A 26566-nucleotide genomic window follows, 5' to 3' on the forward strand; every position below is an offset into this window, starting at 1 on the left:
TTATGAGGTTATGTAAATGTGATGATATTCTCCATGCATATTAGTAAAGCCCTTAGTTATTATAATCACTGTGTGTGTGGTTTCTGATTGGGTTCCTATGTAGGGTCATTCTACAATTCCCTAGAATCCTACATAGGTGGAGGCGCTGAAAGAAGATCCGTTCCAGAGGATTCACCCCAGGCTCTCATTAGCGGAGGCTCAGACCTCCTGTGAGCCTGCAGGTATACGCACCACACTGGTAACACCACATGTTCTACTCACCCACACTATATATGAGATTGGGTGGGGTGGAATACCCGTTACATATATATATATATATATATATATATATATATATATATATATATATACTGTCGCGGCAAGCTTTATTCTAAAGCTTGCCGGGAGCATAGCGGGCTAGCCACGGGTCTGTTCTCCGTTTAAAACGGAGTTTCCCGCGCGGCGGCCGCTTCAATAGATAAGCGCTAATGGTGCTTACTATTGAAAGCGCCCGAGGCGCGGGAAAAACGTCCAAAAACAGCCGTGCGCCGCCCGCAGCTATTTTTAAACTGCGGGGGCAGCCGCATTAGATTTAGCCCGGCCGCCACAAAAATGTAACGCAGTCTTAGAATCTGGTTCAGAACCCAGTGTCAGCTTTTTACAGTATGTGCCTCAGGGACCAAAATGAGATTGTAAGCTCTGTGACAAACGCCCCTCTTTTGTAGTGCTGACGTCTGTCTGGGTTCTTCCCGACACAGTCTTCTAGGGTTAATTATACAACAAACAGGATCATGCAAAGTATTATGCTGCTTAACTCAGGCTTCTGCCTGCTTTATTTTCATCCAAGTAAGGTACTGCAGCTTTAACATGTGTAGGTTAGAGGTACTCAGATACTTTCATTCAGCAGTTCACACATTTCAGTGTTACAATATTTCCCACACTGTTATTTCAAGAAATAAAACCAAAATCATATAAGCAAATCCTATCCCTTTCAGGGATCTAACTACACATCAGAATCAGTCTCTCTAACAGCTGCTGGCCAACTAAACTGGTTCCCCAGCTTAAAACAATGCTCTCTCATTTAGGGACACAAGATACAGCACAGTCTTTTAGCAACAGCAGTAATCATTTGTTTGTCTTATCTGTTTGGGGTGTCCAGGCAAATCCTCTGGTACTGTGATACGTGGAGAGGCCGTCAACCTCGATACTGGATGCAGGAGAGTAGCGACACCCCCAGCCCCCAGGCTCCAAGGAGAGAGAGTGAAATGCAAAACCTCTCTGCTCTAAATACCTGTGCATGTGATTAGAAGAGCAGGTGAGGGAGAACTAGAGCCATTGTAATCTGTGGTCTGGATTTTCCATCCAGCTGCCTGAGTTAATGTGAAGCTGTGGAACGGATCATTTTTAGCTATTCCTGCACTTTCTGCTCTAAAATGGGGCAGAAAGCTGCCTAACATCTTTGGACTATGTCACAGCTCATAAGAAATACATATTGTTCAATCTTGCAGAATTGATATCAGTAATTATTTCTCAGAGGTTTTTATTACAGAAATGTTTGACTGTAACCAGTCCTTGACAAATGCGGTCGCTCGGGGCGACTGCATTTTACCTGCTGGCGAGGTGCTGCTGCGGAAGCGGGGTGCTGAGTACCGGCATTTTCAACATTGCAAATGGCTGTGCGGCATTGCCATGCCAACGTGACGTCTCAATGTCATGGAGATCAGGAGGCGGAGATCAGGAGGCAGTCTCGGAGCAGACCCTGCACTGCAGCTGAAGGCTAGCAGGCATTCTGGGAGCGTGCCGGTTCCGCGCCTCTAGTTACCGTGTCACCGCATCGCCGGGGAGGTCATTGAGGAAGGACAGGGCATCCGGCGGAGCAAGAGTAACAGACTGAGGCTCTAAGTGTTCCCTCCGCAGCCAAGCTTAGTCTGTGCCTGAGGCTCCGCGGCCCGGCCCGCTCCGCACTGAACTCCGGAGGAAGGGGGACAGCAGCTGCGTGGCTTCAGAGGTACCACACAGCAGGAGAGCCAGGGTGCTGACTGAAGGCTCTGACAGGGACCCCAGCCAGGCCTGCGGCTAGAGGGGGCAGCTGTGGAACACCCACAGGAAGGAGGTGGTACAGTCTGCCGCCCCATCAGAAGGTGAGAAGGTGTGGCGGCAACCGTGAAGGCAATAAAGTTGTGGGGGTTAAGGGAGAGGACACGAAGAGTAACACTGGGAAAGAGGGGTGAGGAGTAAGACCCAGACACCCAGTTACCTACCCAGTCAGTCACCCACCCAGTTAGTCAGTCACACACCCAGACACCCACCCAGTCACCCATCCAGTCAGTCACGCACCCACCCAGTCAGTCACCCACCCAGTCAAAGTCACCAACCCAGTCAAAGTCACCCACCCAGTCAATCGGTCACCCACCCAGTCAATCACCCACCCAGTCACCCACTGAGGTAGGAGAATCACACCGGGCACAGCCTTGGTCGCAGATCCGCTGCTCTCTCTGGATAGAGAGAAATGAGAGGCCGGGAAGGGAGGAGAATAACAGCCAAACCCTGCCAGCTGGATATCTTATTTACCCAATATATCTTAACTGCCCTATACATACACCCAAATAACCTATACTGCTTTCTTCCAGATCTGACTCTCAAGCTTCATACGGGAGACATCGGAATACCCCCTAACCCAGAAGACAGGTAGGGAACACTTCCCCTCCACTATATAACATTGCAGGAATGAGGGTACCTGGACATTGAGGGACTGCGGATCAGGTAAGATCTCGGGCGGGATAGCTGCTTTAGAAATTGTGAAGCGGGGGCATCCAGACACTGGTTAAGGGGTTCAGGAAACTAGTGATTCACATCTGGCTTTTTTTTCAAGATTAGTGAGGTCATCTGACCTTTTCACACACACACAAACACACACACACACACACACACACACACACACATGTAACTATGTAACAAGGACTAATTGTAGTAAAGTATAAATGTAATACAATAAATAACAGTTTGTCAAAAACGAATGTTATTAGTTCTTACTAGGAATTTATTCAATTTCTTTTTTTAAAAGCGGGGCGAGTAGATTTTTTGGTTCCGCGAGTAGATTTTTGGGTGATTTGTCAAGCACTGACTAGAACATACATATTTTTGGTGTTTAGCGCCTATCTCTTTAAAATATATGTCGTACTTACTCCAGCTTTTGGGATTCTTTCAAACTCTCTCTCCAAAAGTTTTTTCTCTTCTCGTAAGCTGTAGAAGAAAATTTTGAAGACTTAGCACATAGCAAAAAAAAATTGGTTCTCCCATAGTTTCATATTTATAGAAATGCTATAGTATGTCATATAATACATTGCAACGTATGCAGAGTGAAAACAGCTTCAGTCTCATTCTAAAAATACAATGCTGCGTTCTGTCAGTATCAATCTTAACAGGCATGAAAGGGCTATAAAACAACCCAAATGATTCTATAATTCAAACCAGTAACAAACTACTGTACAACTACAGTTTTCATTAAAACACAAATAAGTGAGAACTTGAATATTAGATGATACGTTTTGACTCACAATGCATTTAAAGACGAGCTTTCAAGAGTAACACTCTTCCTCAGGTCTACAAATACTGAATGAAAAAAACGGATGCAGTCATGATAAATATCGGTCCAGTGGGTTTACACTTCAGTGTCAATAAAGAAGTATTACCTACTACAGAAGTACTCCATTTTGGACAATTGTGACAGAACTAACAGCCAAGACCCAATACCCACCCGTTACCCAGTGCTTATTACCTAGCACATTGTCGTGAGTAGGATTTTAATTTTAACCAGTTCTCATGATGTTGGAATTTTTTACCATGGAATTTTTGTAAGCTTTAATTCTATTTTGTTACATTTTTGTACCAACCAATCAGATTGTATTGATTCTTTCGATAAACCTCTCTCTTAGGATTCCTGCCTGTTCTTTAAAAACATCCTCATCGGTGCAGTTTCTGCGGACACGTCTAAACTGCCCCGATGGGATGTTTTCTATCCACTTAGGGTGATGACAACTTGAGTTTAAAAGGTAGTTATTACTATCGACTTTTTGGAAAAACGTTTTAGTCTTTAATTGGTTATTGCCAACATATATTTTAGGTCCAGGACATCTATGGTCTGTTTACTCCATTTGGATGTAAACTTAGATTTAAAGTGTTGTCGTTGATATATTAGATCCCACACCACCTTGATATAGTTCAGGTAATTTGCAGCTACATCTTTCTCCACCTCGATTTGAATAAGGCCAATCGCGCTGTTACTTGGATATGAATGTTGGAGGCACACTAAAGTGGAAGTACTCACAGGGTATCGTGAACGGAAGACAAACGACATCAAAAGTTGGTTACTTTAACAACCTAAAGGAGTATTACCAATACACACAATGTGAGTTGATACACGATATGGTTATAGAATTTATATCTATATATACAGTATTACACAATGTGTGTCTATTTCTCTATATCCGCATAATATCCTGCTGCCCATGAGCCTGAGAGAAATTGGGAATATCCTGTCTTCAGAGACCATATAAGAAGTATCCTGACTCCCGACGTTTCTCTACTACAGTTTGGTTAAACTGATTAACCGAGATGCCTGTTTTACCTTACTAAATGTGAGTGCATTACCATCTTTATCTATATCGAACACATACAGAATTACACTATTGTGTTTTCTCTCTTATTTTTATATCATCTGGATGTGAGTGTGCGCATTGGATCCTCCTACTCTACGCCATCCCTAGTGGTTGAAGAACCCACTTATCACCCTTTGCTGCACCCACCAGTTTCTGCCTACATCTTTAAATTGGGACTATAAGTATCCTATTTATATTCACAGTATTTCTTTGCGCTCGTTTTCTTTCGTCGTTGATATATTCCAAGAAAATATTTAGATCATTTTCACTCCCACGCCAGACAAAACGGACATCATCTATATAACGACGTCTCAGAAGGACCAGATCTGCGCCGAAGGCATGGTCTGACCAGATTTGGTTGCTCTCCCATACATCCATGAATATATTTGCATAACTCGGCGCAAACCTGGTCTCCATTGCTGTGCCACAGTGTTGTAAATAATAAGTGCCGTTAAACCAAAAAACATTGTTGCCTAACACGTAACTAATACTATTCCTAAGCCTGCCACCATCCAGCTTCAGAGCATCACCTCTTGTTCTAACACTTCTCTTTCTCTATCTCAAGTATGCACCCCTTCTTTACTTTGTTAAATCCCCTAAAATATTTGCACATATCAATCATATCCCCTTCTCCTTTCTTTCCTTCAAGCAGAACATGTTGAGACCCCTTGGTCTTTCCTGATAAGTTTTATGATGTACTGTAGAGTAGACTGTATTCCATTTATGTAGCCTTTTTTTTTGCACAATCCCTATGTAGGTATTGATGTCCTTCTGGAGATATACACTGGGGCCATATTTACTAAGCAGTCTTCTGCCAGAAGTCATCTTCTGGCGCTTGAATTCACTTAAAAGCCCATTCAAATCATGTGGCTGTAAGTTGTCTCATGGCAGAAGACAACTAAGTAAAAATGGCCCATGCTGTCCACTGTACTCTAGGTGAGGTTTTACCAATGATCAGGGTGCAGGGGTGCACAAACTTCTGGTGCTGAGCCCCCATGCATGCTCTCCCCCCAGTGCTCGTGCCCCCCCTTACCTTAGTGCCGACGTCAAATGATGCCACAGAGTCATGTGACATTACGTGACCCTGCTGCGTAATATGACGCTGCGTTGCAATGGCGATGGGCGTTAAATGACGCCGTGGGATCATGTGACATCACATGACGTCACGGCGTTATTTGACGCCACGTTGCCATTGCGATGTGTCACCCGAAGCTGGCTGAATTATGGTGAGTTACAGAGGCCTCGCGCATTCCCCTGCCATTTCATTTAAATGCCTTGGCGAAGAGCGTAAGGTCCCTGTAACTGCCATGCCCCCCCCCCAAAAAAAAATCTTGCGCACCCCAGTTTGCGCATCCATGATCTACAGTGTAAAGTGTCATCATTATCCTCGCTCTCTGCTGCTAATAATTCTCCCTATACAATATAGCACACTTGCTGGCTTCCCCCATTGCTTTCTAACATTGCTTGCCTAGTTTCCTCCCTTTCCTCTGCAGTGCTATTAATCCTGTATTCTACCTTTGCAATTTTGCGGGCCAGGTGCATAATTCTGCACTAAATTTAAGGCATTACATTTATGGGACTTACACTATAAAAGCCACTTTTAATATACTTTTAACAGCAAAACAGCAAGTTCTGCAGCGTGAAACATAACCCACAATATAGGTACTCTGCCAGATAGTTTCCTCCCAGGTTTGTCTGAAGATACAAGTTGGTGACGCATGTTTAATAAGAGTAGGGTTGTGTTACTGATTTGAATGAGGTATACAAGTAATTCAATATAATTACTGTAATGAAGATCATCCACAATGTTCCCCAATCATCAACTGATAGTGCAAAAGATAAGCGGTTAAGTACTATAGTGAATAATTCCCTAAAATTGTACATTGATGGAAATTTGGTGGCTTATTAAAACAATACGGTCTTACTGGAGTTCTCTGTGGGCAAGTTTGAAGACTACTAACTTGTTGCTTCATGGCAGATATTGTTTAAAATGATTCCTTTTCAATACATAGAAATTGAAATTGCTGCCAGATGCTTCAGATTTACTATAGGAGGTATATTTAAAATCTCTGACAGATGTTGGATTCATAGATATAATGAAACTATAAACAGCAATTTTACGTTTAATACCATATACTGTAGCAAAATACACTGGAGTGGGAAAAAAGTGGATATACACAAGGAAATATAATGGTGGTTATTTATTATACTGGTATAGTGCCAATCGGGACACTATCACACAGAAACACCCATTAAAGTCCATATGAGTTTGTACGATAGTTCACCGATCAGCTCTATCGCAGTTTAATGAATAACCCTCATTGCCTTATGATTTCAGGACAGCCGCAAGAATCACTGACAGAAAGCAGCAGTGCATAAAGCAGAACTCTTGTCTAGCAGGGCAGTTAGTACAAAAGCCGTAGGAGCAAGGCTGTTCGGTAACAGGAATATCAAGAATCTTTGACTCCGGACAAGGTTACTCGGAAGTAGAGATGTCAACCTGAAAGTACTAATATTTGTGTGACACAGTCCACAGACCCTGCCGGCTCATGAATGCTCGCAACAGTGTCACATTGAAATTTAAGCTGTAGCCGTGAGAACGGCGGGGCTGTCCGTGAGACTGGGAGATAGGGGGAGAATCCATGAGTTGCCATCACTGGGAAAAATGCTTCGATTCAGCAGCCTTCATCATTGTACCAATATGGAAGAAGGAGTGGCTCAGTGAGTAAAGACACTGACTGTCACTGAGTTTGAACCTGGTTCAATTCCCAGTGTCGGCTCCTTGTGACGTTGGGCAAGTCACTTTTATCTCCCTATACCTTAGGCAATAGATTGTACAGTAAGCTCCACGGGGCAGGGACATGGGCCTGCAAAATGTCTCTGTAAAGCGCTACATAAAACTAGCAGCGCTATACAAGAACATGCTATTATTATTACCAGTCTTTCTTGGCAGTATCCTATGTAGAAATACAGTAGCATCCATTCTGTTGTATTCACATCCATGGTTATTGAATCAGGCAGGCTGGAGAAAACTCCTGAAGTTGGAGAATTAGTCGCGTAAGCTATTGACAGATATGTCTATATGTGGTAGCTGTTGGTAACCTCTGACACTGCTCTGACACTGCTCTGACACTGCTCTGACACTGCTCTGTCACTCCTCCGACACTCCTGTGTCACAGACGTTCCAAGAAAACACCCATATTCTCCACAGTCTTAAGCTTTTGCTAGTTATAAAGTAGAATAGATACTCATACTGCCCTCTACCTCCATCCAAACTTCAGTGGCTAAACGCTAAACCACTACCCAGCAGCAGATTCTAGACATTAGGGCAATTTCCATTTTTCCCTGGAATTGTAGACAGTGCAACTCCCAAATATGAAATGCTGCTTAATGCAATGGCTCCAACCCAGGGCGAATAAACTATGGCTACCACATTGCAAGCTGTAGGCATCTTGCCTCCACACTGCCTCTCCTCTCATGTGTACGGTGCCTTCTGACATGAATTAGCACATTTAACTCATTATCCATTTCGTAAATGTTTAAGAAATGCATTTTTTTGCCAAGAAAATAGCCTTTAATGTGCTAAGAAAGAGCCTGTCCAGAAAGACTCATTTGACCTTTTCTTTTCTTATTTAATTACACTGAATCATGTTGCTAATCTCCAAATTATTGCTTTAGGTCACTACATTTTCCAAACTAATTGCTGTAGAGTTCAAACTCTGGATTAATAAACGCATCATACTGTATTTTGTGCCCTGCATCAATTTTGAAACATAGCAGTTAATTATTGGATGTTAAAAACTCAATTGCATCTGGTTTACATCCCAAATATTAAGATGCCTAATGAATTCATGTGTGATATGCTGCAGCCCTAGAGCAAGGCTACTCAAACTGTGAACTCAGGTCTAGATTCAAACTAAGGCTGTGATTCACAAAGTCGCGTTAAATCAGTAAAAAGGAATGCTATGTTAATTTAAACAGAAATGGGTGTTATTTTCCCTGAGTTGACTCCAGATTTAATAAGTTAATTCAGGGGTTTTCAGCCTTTCTTGAGCAGGGGCAACCCTGAATGATTTGCTAAATATAGGGGCACTCCTGGTCTTCAAACCTCACTCATGCCCTCCTCGCTTACACACACACACACACACACACACACACACACACACACACACACACACACACACACACACACACACACACACACACACACACACACACACACACACACACACACACACACACACTCTTTTTGTACACTGCGCATTCACCTTCACACATCATACTCACCCGTTTACTCAACACACACTCCACATTTATCCCCCTCTTCTCACACATCCCAACTCATCCTCTTTCTGAATCATAAACACTGCATTCACCCCCTCTTCTCTTATTTACACCATATACCTTCCCCCACATCCACAAAAAGCACTAGCCTCCCTCACTCCCCCCACCACACAGACATTACATCCCCCCCGCCACACTAAAGCCATCACACTCTCCTCCCCACACAAAGTCCTCCATCCTTCCTTCGTACCTTCCCACACACCTCAAACCTGTCAGCTGCTCAACAGACACGTCCTGCAGTGACTAGAGATAAAGAGGCTTCATCCTCTACTCTGTGCCAGGCTGAGATAGGAGAGCAGCCTCATGTCTCCAGTCAGCGCAGGAGAAGCCACCTTAATTTTTCCCCTGGGGCCATGACACTCTTGGCAGTGGGTCGCTGCACACTAGGGTTCCCCGGCACCATGGCTGAGAAGCACAGGGCTAATTTTGTGCAAAAATAACTACTGTTGAAACAGAATATGGTTGACAGCAATAATGTAGTTAACAGGCAAAAAAAAGTTATTTCTACCGTATATAGCTCCTATAAGTGCTAATAAGTGGCATATCTATACTTTTAGGAGTGATTATTCTCTTCCTTTTCCCGACTTCCTAGAGATATTAGTCATATTTATATTTCTTTGACATGGAGCGTGTTTTTTTTCATATGTGTGGTTTTCTGGGTAATGTGTAAATATAATGATTCTAATGGCTAGATCCACAAAGCTCCAATAAATCAGGGCTCATAATACGATGTTACCTAAAATAGGAAAGGACTTATGTTCCTTGACTTAAAATGGTATCCTCAAATTTAATTATATGTAAAAACAATGTCCGTACGACATCTCATTTGCATAGACTTATCGTCACGTCATTTTAGCATAACATGGTTTTATCTTCAATTAACGTCACGCCTGTCCAGGCATTACGTCTATCCAAACCCCAAAATAGAGCTCAAGTTGACAGAGAAAAGAGGATAATACTAATACTATCTTATTTAAATGATACCAAGCTGTGATGTTACATCCATCCAAACACTGCAAACGTCCAATTTCTGTGTAGGGTTAGGAGTAACGACAGGTTTAGGTATAACATAACGTTATGTTATTTAAGTCCCCACCTTAACCGACTTTTGTGGATATGTGATGTTGTGATAAATCTCACTTGCGTGTCCTTATCACTATTGTCCGTTATAGGTAATGCTATGCTCTTTATTTTGAGAAAACATGGCTTAGCGTTACGTTATTGTCTTTTGAATATATATTGATAGTGTTAATGTGACATTAAGATAGGTTAAAGCCACATTTGATGGCAGTTTTATATTTTTCTGACTTTATGATAATTACTTTTGATCAATGATTGGTAGTTTTGAGTGGTCTTACAATTGATCACAAATCCACACTTCTTCAGGACCAATACTGTATATCAACTGGTACTGTGTAAATTAGTCAATAACTCTAAACTTAAGTATGACATAAATAACATAGACCTTTTTCCCAGCAATATTATAACAGTGCTTTTTAAATCTGGGTTAAATATGATTTAGGTTCTAATTGGTTAATTTGCATCTCACTTAAAATAATGTGTGTAAAAATAAAACAATTTGTTAACAGGGTTAAAACTGGATTAATGCCACGTTATTTCCTTAAGTAACTGCATTATTCATTTTAACATGTGTTGATTTAGTTGAATATCTTGATAAATAAGTTAACAGTGCTTGGACCTTAGAGTCCACTTTATTTAGTGGGCAACACAAGTGCCCAAGAGAACCTAATCGGTTCAAATGAGAGAACCTAGGACTCCTGTATCTGCTTAAGAAGCCAAGTGACTATATTTTCACATTAGTCATGTCATTGCGTATTAGAATTATACTGTACCCATTGCTATGGGGTATCTAAACGAGTAAGATTATGTAGAACAAAACATACAAGTGATTGTATTGTTTCACATACAGGCACACACATACTGTATCTTTTTAGATTAGTGTATCATCTCAAGTGACATTATATATCTAAATCTTAAATTAAAATTAAAAACAGAAATGGTCGTGTCGTTTTTTGAACTACTTTAAAAGGCAAAGTAAGTTATAGCTCATTATATGTCTGTTTTTAATTAGAGAAAACTTATGCTGTAATGTATTTTAGGACCAAGCTGTGTTTCCTGCATTCTTGTCATGTTCTGTATTTATATTTAAAAGGAAATATATATATGCAAATATAACTGTATGCTCATCTGCATGTCTTAGGCAGGTCTGCAACCCCGAAATTCCCAATTATCACCCAGCATACAGCACTTCCACTGCAGCAAGGGATTCTGGGAAATGACATGCAAATGAGCACACAGTGTCACTTTTTGCCTCAATAACCATTTTCAACATGGTTCCCTATAGGCTTAAGCTTGCTGCATGGTCACAGCTTTGAGCACAGCCAGGGTTAAGGTGCATACCCAGAAAACCACCCACAGACAGCTGTTTCGACCTTGATGGGTCTCATCAGTGTGGGGTTGATTTTACTGGGAATGCAAGAGAGGCTATGGGATAGGCTAAACCATAATACTGAGTTAAGTTATGGTGAGTAAAAAAAGTGACAAAAACCCTCCACAGGAAAGCAAATATGCAAATATAACTGTATGCTCATCTGCATGTCTTAGGCAGGTCTGCAACCCCGCCTTTCCCCATTATCACCCAGCATACAGCACTTCCACTGCAGCAAGGGATTCTGGGAAATGACATGCAAATGAGCACACAGTGTCACTTTTTGCCTCAATAACCATTTTAAACATGGTTCCCTATAGGCTTAAGCTTGCTGCATGGTCACAGCTTTGAGCACAGCCAGGGTTAAGGTGCATACCCAGAAAACCACCCACAGACAGCTGTTTCGACCTTGATGGGTCTCATCAGTGTGGGGTTGATTTTACTGGGAATGCAAGAGAGGCTATGGGATAGGCTAAACCATAATACTGAGTTAAGTTATGGTGAGTAAAAAAAGTGACAAAAACCCCCCACAGGAAAGCAAATATGCAAATATAACTGTATGCTCATCTGCATGTCTTAGGCAGGTCTGCAACCCCGCCTTTCCCCATTATCACCCAGCATACAACACTTCCACTGCAGCAAGGGATTCATATATATATATATATATATATATATATATATATATATATATGCTTATTTCCTTTTAAATATAAATACAGAACATGACAAGAATGCAGGAAACACACATATATATATATATATATATATATATATATATATATATATATATATATATATATATATATATATATATATATATGGGGTATATGTAAGAGTCTTTGCCCTCATCTATTATCTTATGGTTTTCTCTAACTTGACAAACAAAATACTGATATTTAATTTTACATTCATAGATATTGAAGTTTAATCTAATTACAAAAAATAATACACAGACGTCATTAAAACTTATTTGGCTCATGTATGAATAATCCTCTTACTATCCCCTTGTATATTCATTTATCAATGTTTCAACTGTGTTGGACCTGGAAATTGAACATGCTTTCTTCTTTTCCTCAAAAACTCAGTGTACCTATCAAGCTGAATCCTTATTTACGTTGTCAACCGACATTTTTTCCTTCCGTACCCCTTCTCCAGAATAATTTTTTCCCTCTTTGATTGTTGGAATATTTTAAACCTTAATAAAATCTGAGTGTATATATATATATATATTGCAGAATAAATGAGTTATTCAGTATTAGGTGATACCATTATTATTGGACTAACAATTTATGTCATAGGACAAGCTTTCGAGAGTTCTCGTCTCTTCTTCAGGTCAGCAATATTGATATACACAGGAATCTATGGCTAAAACAGTGTAGAAAGAAAAAAAAACAACAGATATGTACTGTAGATAAGGTAGGGTGTTAAAAGTGTTTGAAGCCAGGGGATGGTGACAAGGAAAGGTGGGGAGGGAGAGGGATGCTGGGGGGGGGGGGGGGGGGAAGAGAAAGTGTGGATAAGAAGATATACTACATAGTGCATTATTGCACTATGTAGTATATCTTTATCATTTCATGGCTTCCCGCATCGCTCCCCTGGGATTGGAGGAAGATATGTACTAAGGCTTTTGGAACAGCCTATGCTGAGGGTTGAGTGAAGTCGGTTTTGCCATTTTATTTTTTGCACATTATTATCACTGGTTTGTGTGTGAGTACTATATCACATACCTTTGTTTGCACTTTTTATCACTTTAATTCTGGGATAATCAGTTGTATCACATACTTTATATTGTATACTTATATATATTTATATTTATCACTCTGGGAGTGTTAGAGCGCCATCCAGTGTTTTGGTATAAGTGGTTTGGCAGGAACAGCAGGGGCAGGCAAGGATTATCAGGGTCACAGGTAGAGGTCCAGGGCAGGCGGCAGTACTCGTAGTCCAGGTCACAAGCAGGTCCAGGGCAGGTGGCAGTATTCATAGTCCGGGTCACAGGCAGAGGTCCTGTAAGGAATCCACACCTGAGTTTACTGGTTACCTTGCCTTGCAGACCTGGGCAGTCCTGGAACACTCCTCCTGGTATCTACAGCAGCTGTGCAAGCTATTTACTGCAGCTCCAGCCTGTGCTCTCTCATTGGAAGAATGCTCTTACACTCCCCCTTCTTAGATTGGTCCGCTGGCCTTTAAATACTGCATTCCCACAATGCTTCTCGGCCGAGCATAATCCTTCTTGGATGTTCACTGTGTTTGCCACAGCTACCTGTTTGGCCGCCTTGTTCATGTTTTCATGGTTCTATGTTCATGTTCCTGGTTCCTGTCCTGGTTCCTGTGCTGAAGCGTTGGTTTCCCAGCGTATCCTTCAGCCCCACGTTCCTAGAGGCCTGCTGCCTTTCCCATAGCTGTGGCCTGCCTTCCGAGTCCTGAAGTCTGCTGCTCTCTCTTCTTGCAGAGGCCCGTTCTGGACTCCTGCGCTGAAGCATTGGTTTACCAGTGCTGCCTGGCGGTGTGCCCACTCCGGTCAGCCTTCTCCTTCCTGAGACCGGTGCCATGGGCCGTGGACGCCACTCGCGCAAACCCCGTTCCCGACCTGCAGTAATTACGCTGAAGCAGGAAGACCTGCTTGATTTCCTGTTGCTGACTCCCTGCTTGGACTATGTTTACCTTGATGTCTCCAATCCTGACCCTGGCTCATCCACTGACTACGCTGCTCTCTCCAGTCCCAACCCTGGCTCATTTGACTATGGATTTCGCATTCCGGATCAGCCTGCGCGGTCTAAGTTCGGTGCTTATGTAACTCCACCTCAGCCACGCGGTCCGACCCTGGTTTGTGGCGAGCACAACCGTGACAGTATGCTCGGCCCCACAAACTCGGACCGCCCGGTGGTGAGGGTTGGTATGTTTCTATCTGAAATCCTGTCCTGGCCTGCGGACCAGTTCCAGCTTGAAAACCAGTATCTGTGCGAAATACTACCCCTGATTGAAGATCAGTTTATGTATGAAGGTTTAACCCCTTTGCAAAGAAAATGCCGTTATGATCTCATTATTAAGGCTTACTGCCTCAAGGACTTACAACAGTCTCTGGCCGCTTGTGTTCGCTCCCCTGGTTCCCCTTTAACTTGGGATAACGTGAACCCTGTGGAACTGGCCGACGCCCAAGAGGAACTATATGCCCTGGCCTTATCATTGGACATTCACGTAGTACAACAGGATGCCCTCTTCATGTTGGCTCGGGCTCAAGATACACTCCATGTACTTTCCTTAACGTTGGACATTTGCATAAAAGAACAGGACCCCCTCCTCGCCAGCTACGCTGCTGCTTGGCAGTTCCCCTGTACTGCCAGTCCTGTTGCTAAACCTGTGGGGGTACCTCCCTCTCCAAAAAAATGACCAAACTGTCCCATTATCACTGCCCCCTAAGGTAGAAGCTGCCACGGTCTCTAGCCCTGATTGCACCTCCCGTTACTTAGACCCCAAGGATATGTCTGCGTTAACCCCTGCCAATCAGCCCTGTGAGGTTCCCGTGGAGTATACGTGTATTTCCGAAGCCAAAACTATGGCTCTAGTGTCTGAGAATAAACTCCTTCTACCCTCAATTTCTAACTCGGAATCCCTAACTCCTGCTCTTGAGGTTATTCCTATCTTAACCCCTGATAGTCAGGCCTATGAGTTCCCCACTGTAAATCCCTGCATTCCCCAGGTCAGTGTGTCTCTCCCAGCACCAGAGAATGAACACTGTTTGCCCTCTCTTTCTAACTCAGAATTTCTAAGCTCTGTCCCCGAGGTTATTTCTGTTTTAACCCCTGCTAGTCTGCTTTGTGAGTTCCCCATTGTTAACCCTTGTATTCCGCAGACCAATGTTAGGTCCCTAGGGCCAGAGGCTGAACCCCTTATGACTCCACTTTCAAAGGCTAGCTTCTCTTTTTCTGATTCTCAGGCACAGACTGACTTAACCCTTGAGGTTCTTACTGTATTAACCCCTGCGGGCCAGTCTTATGAGCCTCCTTTGGTAATTCCCTGTTATTCACCAGCCAAGGTCACGTCCTTGGCTCCAGAGGAGGAACTCCTTATGTCCCCAATTTCAGAGCCAAATCTCCCTCTTTTTGACTCCCAGGTACTATCCGCATTAACCCCTGTAAATCCTTTCTGCCCCCAGGCTAATGCGTCCTTTCTAGCATCAGAGAATGAATCCCCAAGTCTGACAGCAGAGGTTGCACTGAATGACTCCCCTAAGGTTGCGGAGTCCTTGGATATTCTTTGCTATAATTCCCCTGCTTCAGCTAAAGTTTCCACTGCTGGGCCCCCTGAAACTTCTGCTAAAATACTGATTCCAGTTAAATGTATTCAGGAACCGGGTTTTTCCCTAAGCCTGTTCGCAGAATCCCCACTCCCAGGATTTCGCTGACCCAGTCTGTCACTCAGAGCTGAGATCCCTGCTTCAGCGCATAATTCCCTTGTCATGGAATCTGTAGTCTTTTCTGATTTCCCAGACACTCCTTCCCAAGCAACACCTCCAGAGATCAGGGTATCTGTCGTCACCCCCTTAGTACAGTCAGAGACCACCCTGTCTACATTACAAATTCAGGTGTTTAAATCTGAGTTTTTTTGTCTTCCTTCCCTTGCTAAACCTCAGTCCTTTAGCACTGCATCTAAATGTGCTCTAGCAACCGCTGGGTTCAGGGCTAAGATTAAAACTCCTGTGTTAAAAGGTACCTTCTCACACATGTCCAGCTGACCTAGAACTTCCGTGATTGCTTCTAATTCACTTACCACTGTATCTGATTTTCTCACTAGTGAAACCCAGACACCCACACCACTGTCTAGTAGTTTCATTATCAGAATTTTCGCACTTGTAAACATACCTATTTCTGATTTTGTCATGACAATTACCCCTGTTGTTAGGGCCCTTGCAGTTTTGGATAGGACTCTTTTTTTTCTTCTAAGGTTCCTGCTATTAAGAGTTTCCCCGGTTCCAATTTACCGCTTATTGTCTCTCTAACTCCCATCATTACTCCTCCACTAGCCGTCACTAATTCCCAGGCACCAGCTCCAGACGCTAGTTCTCCTCCTACCAGTGCCCCTGCAGTGCTAGATGTTCCTGTTATAGATTCTGCGGCTCCAGCTCCAGATTCTATTCCTCTACACTAAAATACCGCCGTGCTTAAACCTCATGCAATTATCTGCATTCCTTTTTTACCACTACGGCTCCTTTACTACTCGGCATTTGCAACATTTCTAAGGTCATTTCAAACCCAGAATTCCTTCAATATATGTACTCCAAGCCAATGGGCTGGGCATGTTCTTGTTTTGCTTTTAGAGATTGACTTCTTTAATGACAAAATAGATGCCGTTTTCTCCGTACTGTAGTATAAAGCAGGGGTGCGTAAACTGGGGGGCAGGAGATATGTCTGGGGGGGCGTGGGCTGTTGCAGAGGTCCCGCGCTCTTCCCCAGGCATTTAAATTAATGCTGTGGTATCGCGTGAAGCCTCTGCAACACTCTACTTACTGTGGTTCAGATGCTCTGGCAACGCAGCGTCAAATTACGTCACGTGACCCCGGAGCATCATTTGACGCAGCTACCAGGTAGGATGGGGGGGCGGGGGCGTGAGTTCCGGAGCAGGCAGACAGGGGGCCGCAGCAGGAAAGTTTGCTTTCTCTGAAAGAATATAATCTTTTTCAATAATTGTTTTGAATGCAAATCTCAGTGTAATGCGATTATTTCTTTATCAGAATTTAGGCGCAATGATGATGATAATTTAAAAAACACATGTATTCAATATGTAGCGCACATTCCCCCACCCCCTGGGAGATATGGCGGCTAGCGTGTGTGGTGCATTACCTGTGGCTCACAGGAGGCCTGAGCCTCCGCTGCTGGGAGCCTGGGGTATGTATGATCCGTCTGGTGACAGCGCCTCCACCTGTGCGGGATCCTACTATGTTGGATAACCCCGCCACAGGAGCCAATACAATGATACACACACTGATAAGAATAACAGTTTACTGTAAGCATAAGAGAGCGGGCAATACTACAATGTCCCCACCAAGTAGGCCTCGCAGGGCCATAACCCCACAGTGTCCTCCAACACAATGTCCCCACCTGATGGGATATTCCCTAAGGTACTGAGGGGCCCTTGGGCACCCAACCACCCTGGTGTCCACAAGAAGCAACCCACCCAATGTGTGAGACAGCACTGCCCACAACTAACGTGTGTACCATTGGTGCACTTGTTGATACCTGCTGGGTACTCAAGCACCCAGTAGCGCCGACAGTAGATAAAGGGGCCGTCCGGTCCGCCTCCACGTTGGGTGGTGTCCGGCAGGAGTGTCTCTCGCAGCATGGTGATTTGATCCCAGACCACCGAGTCGCCAGTTCGCCACCGCTTCCTGGCTGTGTCCCTCACACTGGTTCTACGGGGGCAGTGTCCCTAACTATCAGGTCTGTCCCTGCAGCGACCACAAGCTCAGGGGAGTCGGGGCCTAGCTGTGGCCTAAGGGGGTCTCTGGGCTAGTGCAGGGGTTACAGACGCCCTGCACATACAACCTACCCTATCCTGGCCCCAGCTCTGACTGGCATGCTCCTAGAGTGCACAATGTATCTATTTCCCCCAGCAGGGGAATCTGTGCCCTATTGGCTGCTATGGGTCATGTGTCATGCAGCTCTACTGGCTGCTGGGGGTTGTAGTCCCCGCGGAACTTATGGCCCTAATGGCCACCTCGCGTGCCTAACACTGCGCATGCACGGCATCTTGCACATGCGCAATCACACCCAATTTGGCGCCCTGCAAGGGGAGCCGCTGGTCGCCTCTGGCGACCGGGTCGCCTGCCGCAACGCTCTGTAAGTTCCCCCGCTGTAGCGGAGGTAAGCGGGGAAGCGGAGGACCGGGGGGCAAACCAGGGGACCCAGGCTATAAATATATTAGAAATATAACCAATATTAATGTATACACTCCAACATTGCCAGCAGACCGCTACTTTTGGCACATATCTACAGCCTTTGTATCAGGGATTATTAGGCCCATACTTACGAAATGGAGCTAGGCCTCACAGAAAGAATGGCCGTAATGGCCATTGGGCCCCTATTTGATATACTGGGAAGCTGCATTCCAGTGTTGAGGAAGTGTTCAATTCCATTCAAATGAATGGACTAAAATTTTCCTCAGCACAGGGTTGCAGCTTCCCAGTGCGCTGAGTAAAGGGCCTTGGCCACATGCTTGTCCAGCCTCTTATTTTTGTGGGAAGAGTGAGTTTACTTTTAGGAAATTTGAAACGAAGAGCAAACGGACGAAAATAGAAGCAAAATATTGTCAACATAAAGAGACTGCATGGTAAAATATAGGCGAAGAGAACATACCAGAAAAAAATGTGAATGAAAGTTTTCCCTGTGTCGCGGAAGCTCTCAGCTCCATGCAAACAAATGGCGCTCAGAGGCTGCCAGGACACGAAGAACCGAGTTCAAAGGATATTAAATAGGGGTTTCAGTTTAAATGCTCTTTTGAAAAAAAGAGAGAATGAACATTAATAACATTAATGGTGTTTTATTTCTCTTTATCAAAAACACCCATAAAGCATGCAAGGTCAGTACAGCGTCAGAGTGTGAAGATGACGCCTCTATGAGACCCAAGTTGCCTACATTCAAATTGTTTAATACCACGGAGTGAGGAAATGTCGAGACAGCAGATGGCACATGCATATACAAAGTGGTCCTCTTTAGTGCTAGAAGGAACTGAAATGAATGCGTTAGTCTCAGAAATCTGTTGTTGTCCCCCAATACTCTGCAACAAATTGCTCAGATACTCTGAAATGTATAGCTATCCCCTGTGGCACCGAAAGGGTTAAGGGACCTCTTAAACTTGCAAGATAATGTGAGAATTGTTGAACAACAAGCAATGTCCTGTTGCTTTGCTGTGCAATATCCTGTTTTCATCACTGTGTTAGAGCAGGGGCGGCCAACAGGTCAGGTTTTCAGGATATCCCTGCTTGAGCACAGGTGGCTCAATCAGTGGCTCTTGAGCCACCTGTGCTGAAGCATGGATATCCTGAAAACCTGACCTGTTGGCAGCCCTTGAGGACTGGAGTTGGCCACCCTTGTGTTAGGCTGAGATCCGCTCCTCTATGGTGCCGGGACCAGTAGCTGCCTGCACGCGAATATAGAGATTGCGATGCGTGACCATTTTGTAAAAATAAATGTCCGGTATTACCTCAAGTAGCTCACAGATCTGCAAAATGGATAAAAATCAAAAGCTGCAACTCATACATAAGTAACCACCATAATAATGGTGCAGAGTTGCAGCTTTTGATTTTTATCCATGTTGCAGATCTGTGAGCTACTTGGGACGTTCATTTCAATGGTGTCCCTGCAGCAATTCACATCAGGTTGTATGCTTTCAGCCTTATTAGAGGCGATATAGTTCCTAACAGCAGTCTTATTTACTGCTGTCTGTGTGTGTTTTTTGTTTATTCCGCCTTACAATTAACCCCTTACATCCACTCTACACCATTATTATTGTGGTTACTTATGTATAAGTGACACATTAATTGTTACTATTGGATAGCTTTACTTTGAGCCTGTTTGGGAACAAAGTATTAATGTGATATGCTGCTACTCTGCAGTGTTTTGTGGTGAAGCTAATTAGCATTGTTAGTATATTATGGACACTGGCCCCTCATGTTCTGACAGGGCTTTACACTTGTGTTCATACTAGCATTTTTGTTTACCGTATGCTGTCCGTTTCGTTCACATGGGGACTCTTTTATTTATGGTTTATTAGTTGTCATTTTATGCATTTCGTCAGTTTTTAGCATGTAATAAAATTGTATATGTTTTAATTGTGTTATAGTTAGGTTTACGTGGATATTTCCCATTTGGTCTGTAATAATTTGCTATTAGTGGTACTAGTTATTTAACTGGTACTTTATGTACATTCTACTGTTTACAATGAGTGCAAGCTTTAGGGACTTTTAGTGACAACCTCTTGTCACTTATCAGTGTTCTCTTACGGTTTTTCCCTATGCACCGTTGATTTCTTTCTTCTGTAGTTGGTGAGCAAGGTGTTTTTGTGTTTATTTTACTGATAACATTATGAAGAATAGGATTCGGGCTCAGATAACCCTGTTTTATGCATTTTATTGGGCCTTAAAACACAGGTGGAATTAGAAAACTCAGCATTATTATTGCTTTGTTTTAACACTATGATTACAACGTAAGAATAGGTTTGCTACATGATGTGATACCTTTTTATGTACCAACATGAAGTGCCATTTATAAATGTAGTTGTGTATAAGCTTATGAGACTTGATAAATCTCCTCTTCCGAGGAAGTGTTGACGATTGCCATATAAGGTTTTTTGTCTGCATGGTTTTTACACTTCCTGTAAAACGTACACTCTATTTTTCTGAGAATGCAGAAGTGGACGTATTGGGCTCTGAACATAGAGAGATGCAACAAGGCAAAAGTGGTGCAATTCTGGGGAAAACAACTTCTCCAAGTGTGTCAAAGAAAAAAAACATATTGGAAGCAATAGCATTTTTGTATTTTATTGACATGGTGCAATTTTGTGTCCAATAAATAAAAGTATACATGTCCCCGAAATATTTTAAGTTAATGTTGTGCACTAAGAAATTGGTTGTACTTTATTATGATCCTGCCTATCTCTATACACTTCCAAATCACCGATCCTCCCTGACAAAGACCAGGATTTTGTGTGGAGATGTCTCTATAGCCCTTTCAACTTCCTTAATAAGCAATAGTTCTTCACACTTTAGTGACTTGACTGCTGGAGATGTATCAAGTAAGGACAGTGGGACAGCAGTTGTAATGATTTCAGTTATAATTTTTTGGGTCACTGATTTACAATTATTTTATTCTGCAATGTGTTACACTTTGTGTATGCTGTTTTAAACCTTAATTTCATATTTGTAACCTAACAATGTGCGGTATATATGTATATATTTTTTATATACTAATAGCTGGCTTGATAAAAAAAAAAAAAAAGCAACATCTTGAGTGCCAACAGCACAAACATGGAATAAAGTAACTTTTTGCAATCTGTTTGTGCGAGAACATATTTAGAAATTGGACATTTCACTGATTTATATGCTCAAGCTAGATAAAAGCAAAAAGTTCATTTTAAGAGATAATGTCAGTCCTTTCCTAGCAGATATGAACATTCTACAATATATAGTGATACTTTATCACCATACCCTTGCTTCTCCCCAAATGCTGTGTACTGTAATTAAAGAATAGAGGTTGGATTTTCCAGAGCAGAGACAAATACCCTTGTTAGGGCGATCACATTATGGGCCACACTTTCTTTAATCACACTAATATCCAATAGAATAGTATGAAAATTGTGGTAAAGGGCTATGGGGAAGGTGAATCAGAAATGGCTTTTGTGCATTTACAGATGCAGCGGCCGTTACTCGAACAAATCACGGAGCCGTTTTCATGTGCTCTGCTGTATTCCACGCGGCATTAACTGGGCCAATCGCCCCAGGCACACGTGTTTATCGTACTGTGCTACTGTGTCAATTTAAGGTGTTTAAAAACCAGAACACTAAAATGACATTTTCTGCACTCGCATCTAAAGGCGGTACGGTTGGAAGAAATCTAGCGCCATTACATGGGTATTCCGAGGTATACAACGCGTAAAGTGTTCCAATAATGGCCGCTGCATCTGTACTTGTCTGGGGAAGAAGTGGGGCTTGCCATAGTAAATGATATCATGCAGAATAGTATATTCTTCCTTTGCAATGCAGCACTGATTATTTTTTTTTTGCCATTTCTGCCAAAGTGGCTAACCTAATAGTTATCAAGGGTGGTTTGGTTCCAGTTATGATGTAAGTGAATACAAACATGAGTGGCATAGAGAAAGTACATAGGAACTCATCACCAATCCACTACACTTCAGATAGAACATTAAAAAAAACTATTGAAAATATTCACTCAGCGCACCTACAACACTCATTCGCAGTGGATGTTCTGAGGGTAAAAATGATGACATTATTTGAAAGCGTATCAAACATATTCATGAGTCCATAAATGGCTGGCAGCAAAAAGACAAAAATCCAACTTCCATGCTTTTTGCAGACTTTGCAACAATTGTGTAAATATATGTTTGTTATCTACTCCTCACAGACATTTTCCAAGGCTTTCCGTGCTTGCCTTTGTTGACAGCATTTTAATAGACGAGCAAATATGAACTGCTGCGTTATCATCTACTTGGCCAATTTTAGTTAAAGGTCCATTCGTGGAGCTCCATAGAAGGGCACCTGAACTGCACCACTCAACGCCTAGAGTTTGCCATGATTTGGATACCTGTAAAAGATGGATCTCAGCATACATTGGCATTTTTTATTGCAGTCTGTCCCTGATTCATGTACATACTGGCAATTGAGATAATTAGCTGGGGTTGTATATTTTTCTGCTACTTACTTGGTCACTATGTAAAAGTCAATGCCAGAGGGTTGTAGAGAGAGGTTAAAGGCTCTGGAGTTCACCAGTTATAGCACTTCATCTTCAACTTCTACAGACAGGGTCATTTGTTAATTTTCCACAATCTTTCAATGCACAATAGCGTTACAGCAGAAATTCTATTGTAAGTCATCATTATGTTAGAGTCAAAGCTGGATATTTATTTAATAGACAAAGTATGAATGCAGTAAAGGTCTGACTCATTCCAAAATGTACCTTTAAGACAATGCATTTTTGTCTTAGCATCTGACTCAAAAGTGCTTTGATTATCATATGACTTATTCGGCATTTGATCTCAAAATGGAAATGTCAAGCATTCTTCATCACACATGTAACAAACAAGCAGCAATTGTTTTGTCTTTCCTACTCTCCACTCACATGGAAAATGTGAGTATTCATGTAACTTTCTATATATTTGATGCGCAGAAAGAGGACACAGTAACCCATTCAAGCAAAGGGGGGGACCTGCAAACTATGTTGTAATAGGTTTCATGGTTGACCGATTTAGAAGGAATTCATCTGTATGTTACATTTGTGTTTCTAGCTAATGTAATTCGATATAGGATCATGTTAACAGGAAGTATGCTATACATTTCTGTAAAGAAAGAAGATGATAAGTTCATATTGAGGACTGGATAAAATAATTAAGCACGTTTCTAGCCTTTTATACCATAACAGCTGATGTTTAACCCTACACCCTACCTACCAGTAATGTACTGTATGTAACTACCATCAAAGAACAAAATTACAGTAACATCTACTGTGGGAGTGACCTCTCCTGTTAACTGTGGGTTAGAGAGCACAGAGGGTGGGCACTACCTAAACTCAACATGACAGCCTTAGCCAAGATTTCTATTTTGAATTGTGAAGGTACTATCAGAAACATGGGATCTATTTATGAAGACATTCTTGGAAATAAATTGTCCCAAAGAGAAGACTCTCTATATTTTCAGTCAATGTACCTAGTTTTTGCTCCAACTTTGCCCCATTAGTGACGACCTGTGTTATGGAAATGGAAACCCAAATAGTATGACTTCAGGAAGTGTTGCATGTAGCACCTATTATGGTGACTTGTATCAAATTCTTCATCTCAGTGGAGGCTACACACTTTCTAAAATATAGGATTGAATTGTTAAAAAAATAAATACTTCTACACTACAGGCACTGTACAAAATGAAATCTTGAAGTATTCCTTATTTTCTTCTATGGAGTTTTGAGGCAGTGCCATGACAATATAAGGTTGAAGGGCATTCAAATGCATTATTAATTGCTTTAGCTCCTGTTTCTGAAACAGCTTAAAACTGCCTTTTCCTTACAGATGCTATCTAAAATAACACATGAAGAAAAGGTGGTAGACAAGTTACTTATGCTCCAGAAGAAGGAGCCGTCCATACAATCTGTAGTGATGCATTTTTACAGTAGTAGTGAAGCGAGTCATGTATTCAGATTTCTAAGGGCTGGGACCCGCATGCGCCCGGCGGCACGGGCGGCCACACGAGCGTTCCCCACCAGCAGGGGAATCCTCCCGAGCCGGTCCCGGTCCCCCCTGGCTGCACAGCTCACTAAACGCTGTGACGCGTCAGCCGCTAGGGGATTCAAGAGAATTGTAATCCCTAGCGTCGACGCGTCACGTGGTGTGGCTGTGAGCCAATGAGGAGGGGAGGCTTCGGGAGGAGGGGAGGCTTCGGGGAGCGGGGAGGAGTGTGGAGGGAAAGCAGCGTGAGTGCCGGTCTGTGTGTGTGTATGTGTGTGTCTGAGTGCCTGTCTGTGTGTGTGCCTGAGTGCCTATCTGTGTTTGTGTATGTGTGTGCTTGAGTGCGTGAGTGCTTGCCTCTGTGTGTGTGTGTGTGTGTGTATGTGTATGAGTGCCTGCCTGTGTGTGTGTGTGCATGAGTGTGTGTATGTGTGCATGAGTGTCAGCGTGTGAGCCCGCAGCATCTCCCGAGCCCGAGGAGGGGGGGGTAGCGGGTCCCTCTGCTTAAACCACGCCCCCCCCCTCCCACTCCAGCCCCGGTTCCCGCTCCCTACAGACCGCATATCGCGGTCATTGTATGTCAGCGCCCCGCCTGTCTGCAGTGCGGGCGCGCTGACTGAGGGAGCGGGGCCTTAGCCTAAGTAGGTCAGTCTCTTCCAAAACGTTACAGAGAATGGCACTAGAGACCACTGACTACTGTACAGAAAAGAATCCTCCCTATTATGCAGTAATAAACCCCTGTGTTTTGTCCATGAACTATGATAGAGATTGTCAATGAATAAAACGCAACCTTTATTTAAAACTCCTAAAACGAAACCACAGAGGTAAAAATAACAATGAAAACAAATGAATTACAAGTGGTGCTGGTCTCCCAGCCTCTTCATATGGCCACAAGATAGATCTACAACCTGAATAGTGTGTGAATATCAAGCTGCTTCCCTACTACAGTAGTACTCAGGTTTTTACTAGGGTTAGGTCCAATTTAAAAGCTATCACCTCAAAAATGAGTGGACTTCACAGAACTCAAATTATGTTGCTGCTATAAAGTTGTTCGATTGTTATTTCAAAATGTTTAACAGCAATATACTATAAGTATGGATCTAGGATAAAGTATCTGTCATATAAATTTAGCATAGGTTGAACTTGATGGACGCATGTCTTTTTTCAACCTCATCTACTATGTAACTATGTAGCATCATTTGAGTTCTGTGGAGTGCACTCATTTTTGAGGGGATTGATTTTCTCTGTCCTCAGTTAGTTTGCCATATCTGTATAAACTTAATCCCCAGGTAGAACCCAATTAAATTATTTCTCACAGCAATCAATAACATTCAATTTGAGTGAAGTCATCTTTTGGCTGTCTGCTGTGTATTACAGTAGATCCAATTGAGGTATTTCTGAGAGAAAAATAATATACCTCGTTCAAACTACAGCTGACTGTTTTGATTATTTTTAAGAAGCATAGAAACTCCCTGTTTATCCATCTACATTTTTTCTCTCCTCTTATTTTTCTTCTCCTGTTTTCCTTCATCTTGTTTTATATTTCTTTAGGACTACAGTATCTTTAACATAGCTCATGGGCAAAATGAAAGGGGTTATGAATGCATAAAAAGGAGGATGTTTTTTTTTCTGTACAGTCTATAAGATTTAAGGCCTGATGTATCAAAGCCTCCCAGCTGCAGAAGTGAGGAAAAAAAGCATTGGGATTTTTGCCCCATTTTTGCAGCCGGAAGACTTTGATACATCAGCCCCACACCGTTTAACTCTCTTTGCACCACTCCTTTCCACTATACATAAATGTTTCTCATTTGAAATACCAAAAGTGTAGAGGAAGATTGACCATCTATTTTTATTTGCTGTATGCTATACAGTGGAGTTTTTTTGTCACTTTTTTCCCACCATAAAATCAGTATACCCAGCCTCACACTGATGAGACCCAACATGTCGGAACAGCTGTCTGTGAGTAGGGTTACTGGCTATGAATTTCTTCAACCCAGGCTGTGCTGAAAAGCTGTGTAATGCAGCAGGCATAAGCTTACAGGGGTCCGTGTGAAAATGGGTTTGAAGCAAAAGGTGACGCTGTGTGCTCATTTGCATGTAATTTCCCAGAATCCCTAGCTGCAGTGGAAGCATTGTATGCTAAGAGAGAATGGTGAAAAGCAGGGTTGCAGACCTGTCTGAGACATGCGAATGT

The 26566-nt window shown here is 42.7% G+C and overlaps 1 protein-coding gene across 1 annotated transcript in view; it reads right to left on the minus strand.

Annotated features, from left to right (window-relative positions):
- Positions 1-26566, minus strand: part of CCDC146 (coiled-coil domain containing 146) — a 182314-nt gene that overhangs the window by 81187 nt on the left and 74561 nt on the right. Inside the window, exon 5 of the mRNA XM_075599622.1 lies at positions 3165-3222. Within this exon, the coding sequence (XP_075455737.1) occupies positions 3165-3222 (58 nt within the window). The remainder of the gene's footprint in view (positions 1-3164; positions 3223-26566) is intronic.

The sequence above is a fragment of the Ascaphus truei genome, chromosome 5 (genome assembly GCF_040206685.1).
Source record: "Ascaphus truei isolate aAscTru1 chromosome 5, aAscTru1.hap1, whole genome shotgun sequence".
Taxonomy (NCBI): domain Eukaryota; kingdom Metazoa; phylum Chordata; class Amphibia; order Anura; family Ascaphidae; genus Ascaphus; species Ascaphus truei.